Source organism: Protopterus annectens, chromosome 12.part0 (assembly GCF_019279795.1).
Source record: "Protopterus annectens isolate FY-2018-M chromosome 12.part0, PAN1.0, whole genome shotgun sequence".
Lineage (NCBI taxonomy): Eukaryota > Metazoa > Chordata > Ceratodontiformes > Protopteridae > Protopterus > Protopterus annectens.
Window position 1 is genome coordinate 1227327185 of NC_056746.1, and position 13485 is coordinate 1227340669.

At 35.3% G+C, this 13485-nt stretch overlaps 1 protein-coding gene across 1 annotated transcript in view; it reads right to left on the reverse strand.

The window, feature by feature from the left end:
- PTPRT (protein tyrosine phosphatase receptor type T) overlaps positions 1-13485 on the reverse strand; it is a 3212182-nt gene that overhangs the window by 579442 nt on the left and 2619255 nt on the right. The window contains exon 20 of the mRNA XM_044089009.1: positions 9659-9715. Coding sequence (XP_043944944.1) covers positions 9659-9715 — 57 coding nt within the window. The remainder of the gene's footprint in view (positions 1-9658; positions 9716-13485) is intronic.

Consider the following 13485-nt stretch of genomic DNA (forward strand, 5'->3'; position numbering starts at 1 on the left):
CAAGAAATCTGTACTTTCTGCAACTAGTTGCCATCTTAGACATATTATTAAGAATATACCTCAGGCTCAGCTTCTAAGACTTTTTTATGCAGCTCTAATGAGTTATTTGAAACAGAAGCTCTCAAAATGGAGAATATTTTTTTTTAAAATGAGGGTATAATGGGAGCCTGGTCAAATACGCTCATAATATGGCTTCTGGAAGGAATAGGGAAGATTTATTGAGATTTGTTAAAACTAGAGATGATGTTCATTTTTCCACTAGTATGCCTAGATTTATCATGCCTTATGGCCGTAATACTTTTAAAATTAAAAATGTATTAATAAATATTGGGATATTTTGAAGTCTGATCCATTTTTTGAACAATGTTTGGGAGAATATTCTAGTCTTGGTTATAGGAGAGGTAAAATATTGGTGAATTTTTATCAGGCTTCAAAAAGAATATGTTTAGAACTGATTTAACTAAGATGGACAAACCTGAAGGGTGTACTTTTTGTTGAAATTGCACTTACTGTAAAGTGGTGTCTAGAACTAAATCCTTCACCTCTATTAAAACCACTAATGTATTTGCTATTTGATTTTTAATCACCCATAATACTGAATGGGTAATTTACATTGCAGTATGCAGATACGGTGCTTTCTATGTAGGTCAGACAAGACATCTGTTTAAACAGAGAATTGCATTACATATTAGTGATATGAATTGTAAACACACTATAAGTGTACTTTATAAAGATGCTGCAGGGCATTTGAGGACACACATTATTTTTGTGGGCACTGATGTGGTGAAGGGTGAGAGTATCTAACACAAAAACATAAAAATTTAGATAATAAAGAAAGAATGTGGATTATTAATTGGGGGTGTTATACAAACCAGGTTTGAATGAAAACTGTTGATATTAGCTATATTTGTTGTCTTGTGATATTTCATGCTGCAGGATGCTTTAAGTTTTATAGGCAGCTATACTGTTGTTCATTTTCTTTCTACTTGGATTTGTTTTTGAAACATTTTTAGGTATGTGGTGGGTACTTTAAGGGTTTCTGCCTTTAAATTCTCCATGGTTTGGTCACTTCCTATATGCACTCATGATGCCAGTGGATGAAACTGGTCTGCAGTTCATGTTTTCTGTTGGTGGTTACTGCCTTAGTTAGTCTTATTTGGATATTTTGTACCCCATTGTGGTGATTTAATAAACTTGTTTATATCAGACATTGGATAGTCCAGTTTGATTTGGGACATATGATGTGCTGGAACTGAATTGTTGGAAGTTGGACTACATATATATATATATATATATATATATATATATATATATATATATATATATATATATATACACACACACACACACACACATATATATATATATATATATATATATATATATATACATACACACACACATATATATATATATATATATATATATATATATATATATACACACACACACACACACATATATATATATATATATATATATATACACACACACACACATTCACATCATGTCTCCTTTCCCCTATTCCTTCAGAAGATTCCCTGCTTTTTCATTTGATCTGTTTTGCTCAGACATGACCACAGAAGGTTTGTATAGTGAGAGTTCTTCTGTTTTCCAGTAAAAAAAATAAATAAATCTACAGGCATAGTTAACAACCTTATAAAATAAGGCATAATATACATTGTAGAGCATCTAGATCCAGACCTCCAGAGCTGTATATGTAGAATTTTACACAGGTTTAGTAGGGGAAGGGAACCAACCTCAGACTCTGCCCCATGTCCACATAGCCTAAAACTGGCCATGCTCTGAGGTGTCTATGGAAAATCTCTGTAGTTTGGATGGGAACTGCGTGATCATCATTTCTTCAACATTTCTTGCAATTAAACCTCATAGATATGCATAGCAGATCACTTTTGTTTCCTAAAGACAATGCATTATCTAGGAACAACAAGTTAGAACACATTACTGTGATTAATAGTTTTTTACTTTCCTCACATGGTAATGATGTATGCTATACATATATATAGAGAGAGACATGTCTAACGCAGCAAGTTGAAATATGCAGCCATGGTTCATTCAATTTTGTTCCAGTCTAACATTAAAGGTGTACACAAAGGTGGGTGTCATCTGGATAGCGGAATGAGGCGGCATGGTGAGGAACATGTCATAAATATGTATGACAGCAACAGTTTGAAACATGTGACTATAGTCATTTTCTCTTTCACCTGCATTCCACTGTAAGACAAGAGGAGTTCTTGGAAGTAAGAAAAATGTGAAAATGATTTTTTTTCCTTATTCCTAATATCTGTTCACACCATCATTGGCTCAAAATATTGAATAAAAAAACTCTGAGATTCTAGAACCCTATGATTTTCTGGGGTTCCAGAAGACACTACACTCCCTGCTTAATTCATGTATTTCTTCTACAGTTATACCAGCAAATCACTGGTCAAGTTAGAATGGATTGAAAGGATCAAGGCATAAGATAAAAATTAAGACAATGTATGAAAATTAATAAAAACAAGGAAGAAGTTATCTGTTTGGATAATATGTGGAGTCCATGATTAGTAGAATACAGGTGGAGGGAAATGGATTGGGAGGAGATATTTTGAGGGGTTATAACCTGAATAGCTTTTAAGATGGCTATTTATCCAGTCATTGTTATGGAAAAATGGACTGATACAGATGGGATCATACCTCTCAACTGTACAGATTTTGCAGAAAGTCCAGATTTTTGCCTCATGTTTTTGGTCCTTTTTTTTTTTTTTTTAATAAAATTGTGGTTTTCTGACAAATTAGTGGCAAATCATTAAATACTGAAGCTAGAAAATAATGACAGAAATTAGAGTTTTAGACTTCATACCCTCCAGAAAATTTGTGCTAATGCAAACCTGTTATTCCATCAAATTTCTAAGTTTGTAAGAGAAATATTTAAAAATTGTCCCTATTTTTGTGCCTTGGTCCCACTTTTATTTATGGCTTTGTCCAGATTTCTTGCTCTAAGAGGTTGAGTGTTATTGATGGGATTCATTCACAGTGCAATGTCATTATATGAAATAAGAACCTTTAAATATGAACAAAAAATAATAACAGTTCATGATTAATTAGAAATGTTCACTTTTGCTCATGGGCAGCCATGGTGGTGCAGCAGTTAGCATTGTTGTCTCACAGCAAAAGGTTCTCCAGTTCGATCCTCGGGTGAGGTGCCTCTTGTTTGGAGTCTGCATGTCCTGCCTGTGGTCACATGGGTTTCCTCCGGGTGCTCCATTTTCCTCCAATATCCCAAACACATGCTGTAGGTTGATTGGACACTCTAAATTGGCCCTAGGTGTGAATGTGTGCATGTGTGCCTTCTGTGGAAATTTGGGTGCTGGGCTTGCAACTCGACACTGTAAAACTCTACTGCCAATCATGAGCAGACAGGTGATCCACTATGTTGACCCCTAACCGGGAAAAGCTGAAAGAAGGAGGAGTTCACTTTTGCTCATCTTTTGTGTTTATCCTCCAACTAAATAGGTAAATAAGCAGCATATCTACATGGCAAAATGTAGAACTAAACTTTTATTTTCAGATTAATATGTATGTGTACTTCTTATACCCCTGAAGATGCCATTCCAAGTAAAAACAGTCAGCTTTCTACAGTTTTGTTCTACTGATAAATTGAGACTAACAGGTGCAGACATTGGTTATTAGTGACTATATACTCTGCATACATTTTGAAACTGGGGAACTCTTTCCAACAAAATCAGAAATATCTCATCTCGTATACAATATAAAATCTCACTGAAGAAATACCCATCAATAAAACAAGTTCTGCAAACATTACATTCCTATTACAAAGACCCTTTTTATTTTAATCTTTTCCCTTCTGTGTTTTAAACTTTCAGTGATAGCTATCAATGAAACGGGTCTATATTTGAACACCGAACATGCAAAATGTCGAGTGTTCTAATATCGAACCCTAACAATCCAAAAAAAAACATTGAACATTCGGAACAGCAAATTTTTTCCTAGGGAAAAAATTTGCTGTTCCAAAACGCATACACACAACACAGGCACACCAAACAAACAGCAATCCATACACATACACCTAAACTCTTACACCTAACTCTATACTAAACTATACATACACCACTAACTATCCACTTACCTTAACCCAAACCCTAACCCTAAGGTCCGTCACTATCGCACAGTCACCTCACCCACTCCCTAACCCTAACTCACCTAACCCACCCTAACCCACACATCCACACAATCACACACTTACCTGAACCCGACTCGTAACTTTCCATTAGAGCACTGAAAATGTCGAAGAACAAAAATGGACAACCAAATTCTTTCCCTGGGAAAGAATTCAGTTTCCTGTTACTTCTATATTTTCAGCGGGTTGATATTGGAACACTCGACATTTCAAATGTTCGGTGTTCTAATATAGACCCAATGAAACAATCCTGTTCTTAATACCAACACTATTACTAAAGCCAGTATTCATAGTACGGGCTTTACATTTTCTTAGCAGTAATCCAGAAGAGTGGTACTATGTGATTATGCAAATGATATCTTTCAGGATGACTATGATAATGCAAAGGCATTTTGTTAAATATGCCACCCTATCGCAAAGACTTAACATGATAAAGGCATAAGTGTTAGGGGACAGCTAATAAGCAGATACAGGGCATTACATGTTTGCGTATCAGTAGGATTTATAGAGCTGAATCTAAAATGACCTTATTTGCATACTAAAGTTGTAAAAGGCCATGAATTTGTGACAGCAAGCAGCAGTTTACCATGACAATATGGAGTAACAAGGGAAAGGGAAAAAGGAATTATGTGCTGCCATACATTTTAAAAGGAGGTACAATTACTGACTTAACTTAGAGAATTTTTTTTTGTGTATTTTAATGCCTCTGCATACAATGATATACTAATGAACGGTTAATGCATGAAATATTTTCTCTTGGAGTCAGTGAAGTGCTTGTGCATACGGGTCTATATTAGAACACCGAACATTCAAAATTTTGAGTGTTCTAATATCGACCCATTTTCAGCAAATGCTGAAAATATTGAAGAAACAGAAAACCAATTTTTTCCTAGGGAAAGAATTTGGTTGTCCGTTTCTGTTGCTTCGGTATTTTCAGTGCTGTGGTGGAAAGTTATGGGTCAGGTTCAGGTAAGTGTGTGATTGTGTGGACGTAAGGGTTAGGGCGGGGTAAGTGAGTTAGTGTTAGGGAGCGGGTGAGGTGACTGTGAGATAGTAACGTACCTTAGGGTTAGGGTTTGGGTTAAGGTAAGTGGATAGTTAGTGGTGTATGTATAGTTTACTGTAGGGTTAGGTGTAAGAGTTTAGGTGTATGTGTGTGGATTGCTGTTTGTTTGGTGTGCTTGTGTTGCGTATATGTGTTTTGGAACAGCAAATTTTTTCTCTAGGAAAAAATTTGCTGTTCTGTATGTTCACGGTTTTAAATTTTCGATTAATAGGGTTCGATATTAGAACACACTAAATTTTGAAAGTTCGGTGTTCTAATATAGACCCACAAACATGTACATACTAATTAAGGGATTGTTGGGGGAAATTTCTAATTTTGGTGCTTGTGTATACTTTGTGAAATTACTAAACGGATCGCTTAGGGAAGTAGTTCATGCTGGTGCTTGTGCATTCTTGGACATAGTACTAAAGGGGGAGATGTTTCACTTTGGTGCTTGTGAATACTTGGTCAAAATACTGAAGAGATTGCTTGGAGAAATGTTTCCTTTTGATGATTGTGTATACTTCATGAAACTGCTGAAAGGATTAATTGGGGAAATGTTTTATTCTGGTATTTGTGCATGCCTGGCCAATCTACTGAAGGGATCACAGGGGGAAATGCTTTATTCTGATATCAGTGAAGTGCTTGTGCATACATGGTCAGACTGATGAAGTGATCACTGGGTAAAACAATTTATTTTGCATAATTTGGTGCTTCTACATGCTTAGAAAAACTGCTGAAGGGGGTTCCTGGAGGAAATAATTCATCTGTGTGTCAGGGAAGTGTGTGTGCATACTTGGACAAGCTACTGATGGGATGAGTGCGGGCAAGTTCGAGGATTGCAACTCAGATGTCAAAGGGAAGTAGTACTTTCAGTATGTGCATACTGCATATAAATAGGACTATGAATCACAAGAACTGATTAGCACACACCACATTACAAACCTTCTTATGTGAATCTCATTATACTTAAGGCCATTTCAGGTTAGCATAAATGGTCTCTGTGAATCTCAGCTTTGCTCCGCTTCTTCATAAACATCAGGAATACCCCTATCACAATTGCAGAAATGACTATGAATACTGGCCTGCCCCCTCCCCCCTTATGCAGCAAATCAAGGATTATAAAACCTCTCACCTTTTTCAGGTTTTACAGGTGGCAAGAAAATAACTGATTCGATAATGTGTGCATGTGATACACCTGTCGCTCTGCTAACATTTCAATCTGACTTGATACAGAAACTGTAAAACAGTGTTGAATGATCTTTAGATATGCATGACTTTAGCATACTGTAAATACTATACAGTGTACATAACATGGCGATCACATGCTAAATTATACACAGTTCATTGCTGTGTGTTTTACTTTTTGTTAACTCGTGCTAATTGCCTGTGCAAATGCAGTTAATGTGGAAATTCTCTCCCCAGGCCACTGCTGAAATGGAGCTTTGCCCAGTCAGATTTTCCAGCAATCAAATGAAAATAGGTAAATGAACAAATAAATAAACACATGCATACATACATACATACATACATAAATAAATTCCCCCTGAAGTCAATTTTTAACCGAAGTACTAAGAATGAATATGTCTATATTACATGGGAATATGCTGTGTTTCTGCAAAGGTACAACTGCTAATCAATTCAGAGTCTTGTTGTGAAAAAGGAATTAAAAAATACATTGATATCTGTGCTTGGTTAAAAAAAAATTAATATAATAACCGAATATCTCAGAACAGAGGAGGATTTAGAAGTTTCTCCTTAACTGCAAGGTTCTGTAATTAAGGAGTTAGTATATTTAGAGATGCCAGGGTGTGAGGGACATAGTCCCTTATATAGGACTCTATGTGGGGCAGTTTTTGTAGAAATCAGCAATTTGCAATGTTAACTATATTTGAAGGTTGTAATTTTGCATGATGTCAGTCTTATTGTAAGAACTACAACCTCAGTATATGTACTTCATACATATTATGCACATATTACCTAGCAAATGATGACAGAATCTTTGTCAAATGCGTGACAGATACTGAAATTACTTTTGTCATCAGGCATGACTGTCTCCTCAGCTGATGCTGTTTCAACCTATGTATACCACTAGTAACAATGTATTTCCTGATCTAAACCATATTTAGCAAACACAATCATTCTGTGGCAGTCAAAAATCATACTGGACATTACTGCTACAGCATTTTAAAGTGTTATAATGCCCTACTAATCTGCAGCAAAAAATGTAGTACAAATGAACTAAATGCATAGTGCTAACATCAACAAATCAACACTAAGATCACGGTGTTAATGAAGAAAATAAAGAACAATTTATTTAGAAGAAAAATATGAGAGCCATCCTTGTCCCCTTACATCCTATTAGTAGTCACAGTAGGCAGTCCAAGGCTATATACGATTATGAAACTGAAAATCAATAAACTGAAAAACAAAGGTCAACATTTGTTCTAAATGGACTATGGTACGATACACTCATTCCAGGACTTCTTCAATTTCTACATAGTTATGCAAGTCAATGACACAAAAACGGTCACTACTGTCTCCATCAAATTATTGCTATGTATATGGTGGGATTTTCATACTGAATCTAATATAATCTAATTAGAAAGAAAGTCATATAATTTTATTATTATAGTCTTTTCTAATTATGACAAGAATTACCAATAATGTTAATTGTTTAAATGGCATTGCTATGATTTTTTTTCATTCATTTCTTTGGTTTCCCTGTGTCCACTGTGGATAGCAATCCTATAGCCTTTGGACACTTTTTTTCTTCCATCTCTATCTCTCAGTATTAAAGTATAATAAGAGCAGGATGCAGGATATCGTCCTACCGTCCAATGGAAGTTTGGTGACCTTTTTGTTTTTTGCATCATGCTCCAGGAAGCGTGGTAAAAAGCATGACATGAAACGCACCATCACCAAATAGACACTTTCTCAAACATATGACATTCAGCATGGATTCTGTGAGTTCCCACTTGCAGGATCTATAGTACCTGATCTTCTCACTGGGGTAACCTTGTGTCGCAAGGCTCACCTAATGCCATCATCCTGTGATACACATTGTACTTCTGATCTCTGCCCACCTTCTCTCCTTTGCTGGTTCCACCAGAAGCCCTGCTGTTAAATGAAACTAAGCTGTCTGAGGCATAATCAGGGGGTCACTTGCCTGGACCACAGAGCCAGTGCTGAATAGAATAATGACCATAAAATCCTTATTGTGTATTTTAATTGGCATTGTACTGTAAACTTAAATCTACTGCTCTTAAATTTTCAGAGAGTACTGAGATTTCTTTGTGTTGTTTATTTCTATGCCAACTGGCATACACGGAATTCAGTTTCACATAGTAAGTAAAGCTAGCAATCAATCCAAAACAGTTATGGAACAGATCCAGTTACAGTCATACAGCTAATAATGTTTGTCTCACAACCATTTAGTATGCAGGGCATCTTAAACAATAATGAAATGACATCTCTGAAGCAAGTTTCAGTACTGTTACCCTTTTAATATGCTTTTGCCACCATGCCTTCTAATGATTGCCCTCCCTTGCTACATTAATGCCCTTTCTTATTATCCTATTAACCACTGTGAGATTATGTCACAAGGGGACCATCATCCAGGCAGACATCATAATAACTTTTTCTCTGCTTATGGCCTAAATCCACCCTGGTGGGAGAGGCTTAGGCTCTTAGGAGTGAGGACTGATAGGTATATTCACTCCTGCACGTCTGATGAAGGCCACCATGTGTCAGTGACTTTGCAGATCCAAACACACATCCCTGATCCATACACTTAATACTGTACACCTCTCTTAAGTATGTTCTAGCACTGCAATAGACTGGACCAGCTTCCCCTGCTCCAGAGATGGACAAGCCAGTGCTGGACACTCTCTCTCACCCCCTTTACCACCTTCTACAGCTCACCAGGGTTGAATGTGTTGCAGTCTGTGTTTTTTTCCTTCTTTGTCACAGCACGTGCTCAGCTATCAGCTATGCTAATATTACCTAGTAAATGTGTTATCATCCATTTTTGTATCGGAGGTAACTGCTGTATGCATTGCTACAATTAATCTGATAAAATAGCATTCTATGCATATGGCAGTAGACAGAAGTGTGGACGATGTTGCCTGGGTGAAAAATATCTCAGTACTAATGAGAAACATAAAGTGTAATATGTAAAATAAATCTACATTACTTCTATATGTTTCTGTGTATAACATGACGTAGAGTATATAATCACATTAGAGAGACAAAAATTCACAAGAAAACTGGCAACATTTCTTGCAATAATGTAGATTACACATGAAAACAGATGCTCAGTGCAACATATACCTCTTGAAAATTTGTTAAAATGTTAAACAGGCAATGGAGAAAGGGAAACTAATTAGTTATTAGTGAGGACTGACATTCACCTGAACTAGGGAGAACAAGTACATATGGTGTGGTTATTTGTCGCCTACCTAGTACCTCTAAGGAAAAGGAAACAGTTTCCGGTCAGCATGTGTATGGAAAAGAAAAAAAAAATAATGATGCAAGTTGGCTGGTAATGTAGCCATTTGTCTACGTTGGTTTAATATCAAACCATTAATATTAGAATTACCATAGAAAATAAATTCAATATAATACAAAGAATCTTTTAGAATAAAGCAGCATCTCATTTGTATCCATAAAGAAACAATTCCATTATAAATTTACACTGCAATATGAACGGCATTGTGATGACTGCACTTCATTTAAGTATTATAACAGAAATTATAACACCGACAAATCTGAAATAAAATGTTGTGCTATACAGTGTGCACTTACAAAGATACTGGAAATCTGGATAAGCTGTACAACTGAAGTCATGAGTTTTAGAAAATCTGTTTGTAACAAAAAGTGCATTACTTTCAATCAAACTGAGCAAAATTCTCAACGCGTTGGTATATAAATTAATATCATTGAGTAAAACAAGTTTTGTTGCTCTTACCTTTACTGATTACCAGATTAATGTAGCATTTGACTTTTGTAACCAATAAAAACGTAAATATTCAGAACTTGTCAAATTCAAAAAGTCCAATCACTAGTGTGACTATACTAAGAAATAATACCAGATGGTAGCATACATGTATGTAATTTGCCATAGCAGATGTTTGCTATATTTTTAACTGAAAGTATGTATATATATATATATATATATATATACATATAGATATATATATATATATATATATATATATATATATATATATATATATAGATATATATATATACATACATATATATATATATATATATATATATATATATATATATATATATATATTTATATGGATAACTTCTTCATAAATGTCATTATTTATTTTTCTGTGCCAAAAGGTCAGTCTCCAAATGAGATCTCAAAATGTAGCTAGTGAAACTACAGAAGACACAATGTTATCAGCGCTTTTGAAGAAATAGTATTTTTTGCAAAAGTCTCATGGTGTGCAACATTTATTGTTACAGTTATGGTACATCTAAATGATTTTGGGTTGTGGGGTGATGGTGGTCGTGTGTGTGTGTGTGTGCGTGCACGCAATAGTGCACATAAGTATATTTTGTGGATGAGCTGGTGTGTCATGCACGAATTATCCTGTAGTGTAAACAAAGAATAGGGTTTTCTGATAAAGAAACAAAAATAAAGTGCACATCAGATAAAGTACACATATGAAAGTATGTATCAAATAGACAAAGTTTGTATAGATGCAGCAGTACACAGGTTTGCAAATACTTAAGAGGGAAATCTGTAGGGTATAAATGCAACATAACATTCTTGGAGGAAAAGAAAGATGTACCTAATTTCCAAGGAAAGTATGCATGGTATATACCAGGAAAATAAGAAAAGCTATCTGTGGAAATCAATCAAGAGCCAGTTCAACAGAAAGTCAGTCAACTGCAAAAAAATTTCATATGACATGCTATATTGTGTGAATCAAGCTCACCACAACTCATACTAGGAACTTTAATTTATGTTCTTCTGGAGATAATTATTTCAAAGATTGCTGCACTCCAAAACAAGCACTGAGCAAAATCCTCTCACCAACCCCCAGAATGTGCAATCCTGCAATGGGTAGACTAGTAGAAAACATCAGAATCAAGATAGTGAGTGAGGGCATAGGCCCAACATTTAACAACATGTTAACATACCATAGAAATGGGAGACAGACAGGTAAGCATTAATCTATCAATAGAGGTTGATGGTCAATATAACAATTTCAGAAAATATGGTCACAAATCATATTTGCAGATGAAATGCTGTAACCAATCACCAGTGTCAGAAATATGTAACGGAAGCCATGTTGAGGGTTTACTCATTGCCAAATACCCATTAGTGAATGCAAAGAAATATAACAAGTCTTACTACTGAATCTGAAAGTTTGTCTTCATTGGTGTTGAGCCACAGTGCTAGATATAACATCAAACTGAAAACGTAAAACTCTACTACTGCATACGTCTGGAGACTAGACTTATCAGATAGACAGTGACATGTAGGTCCTAATTATACATCCATTCATGTGTGAGAAAATATTACACAAAAACTTTCAACCCAAGAAAGATGTGCAGTTTGAAATGTTTAAGCTTGGAACTTAGCCTTGCAATGGCCCTAGCAATATTAGCCTATAACCTCCTAAGAAGTACCACAGTGGAAAAAAACACACATGTATTTCAAACTAAGTACCATTTGTAGTTTAAAAAAGGTGTTCGTGTTTAAAAATATACAGGTAAGAAAGTTTGTATTTACAGACACAAAGAGATAAAGATACAAATAATTCAAACTTGTAATTTAGAAAGAGTTAGTGAAAGGCACATAAGATACTTGAAGTTGAATATTACAAAAAATATAAAATAAACATGAAAATGAATTATAAGACATCACTTTCAAAAGAAACACTTTATATCTTAGACTCTAATACTGGCCTTAGTGCAATAAAATCATCAAGTCCTGGGAGGTTGCAAGTATTTAATTTTAACTGCTAAAAAACTTCTTTTTCTTCTAATAATAACTTACAATTGCCACCCCTTGGGTTAATGTTGAATGTATTGCAGGTGTTGTTACTTTCCCTATGCCTGTACAAAGAATTCTTCCTGTTTTGTTTCCTAATTTCATAATAGTGCTCGTAAATTTTGTTTTGCCATTTTGGAAAGGGTACACAATAGCCCAAGTGATGGCAACTGTAAGTCATTATTAGAAGAAAAAGAAGTAAGTTAAAAAAGCGCCATGTGTAACTGCATATAAATTCCACTAATCAGGCAGAAATACATTTTGTCAGAAATATGGAAGATGTTTCCACTTGGACACTTTTCTTTCAGCATAGTTCTGTTACTCCAGGTGTTATGTTCATCAAAGCAGATAGCCAATCCTCATCATCAAAACTGCCAGCTCATGCTACTCAACTGTCCTGGGTGTTGTTGAATATCCCTGAGTTGTATCATGTTTCAGCCCTGTCCCTAATAAGATGTTTGGTTTTTTGGTAAATTATTAAATATTACACAATGGCATGTCATTAACATTCAAAAACGTGCACGCTGATTGGTCCTCCCAACCAGTGTGCCCATTGTAAATTAAGCATATACCAATAAAAAAAAAGCCTGGTTGCCCAGACTTTCTGCTATTAATATATGCTAAGGCTTTTCAGTTTCTTGAGCAAACAAGTTGAGAGGTTTGTACAGAGGGCAGAGAAAATATAAGGAAAGTCAAGTACATTATGCAAAACTAAAGAAACCTACCTGATTTTCCTTGTATTTCTGCCTCTCTCTCTCAGCCTCTAAACTGTCCAGATGTTAAACTGAAATCAACAGAGATCTTCCTTTGTCCATTGCATCCAAAGCACTGCTGTATTGTGTAAGTGTAGGAATGGAAGTCTCATATGCAAGTGCAGTATATCATAAAAGAGGCAGAATATGGAAACAGCATGGAAGAATACCACACCACCACCATTACACAAGGCATTATTTAAGAAAAATAAGTAATTTCATTCTTAAATAATGTCATTGTATAATAGCAATAACCAACTCCTGATTGCGATATATTGAAGATTTACCCACATTTGCCTTTGTTTAATCACTTTGGCTTCACCCTCATGATTAAACCACACCGACCTTGGATAAATCTTCAATATATCACACCCAGTCTTGGTTATTGCTATATAATAATGTGTGCAAGTAATGCCAGATATTAGATGTTCATACTTCTTATACATCAGAAAATGCATGATGACGA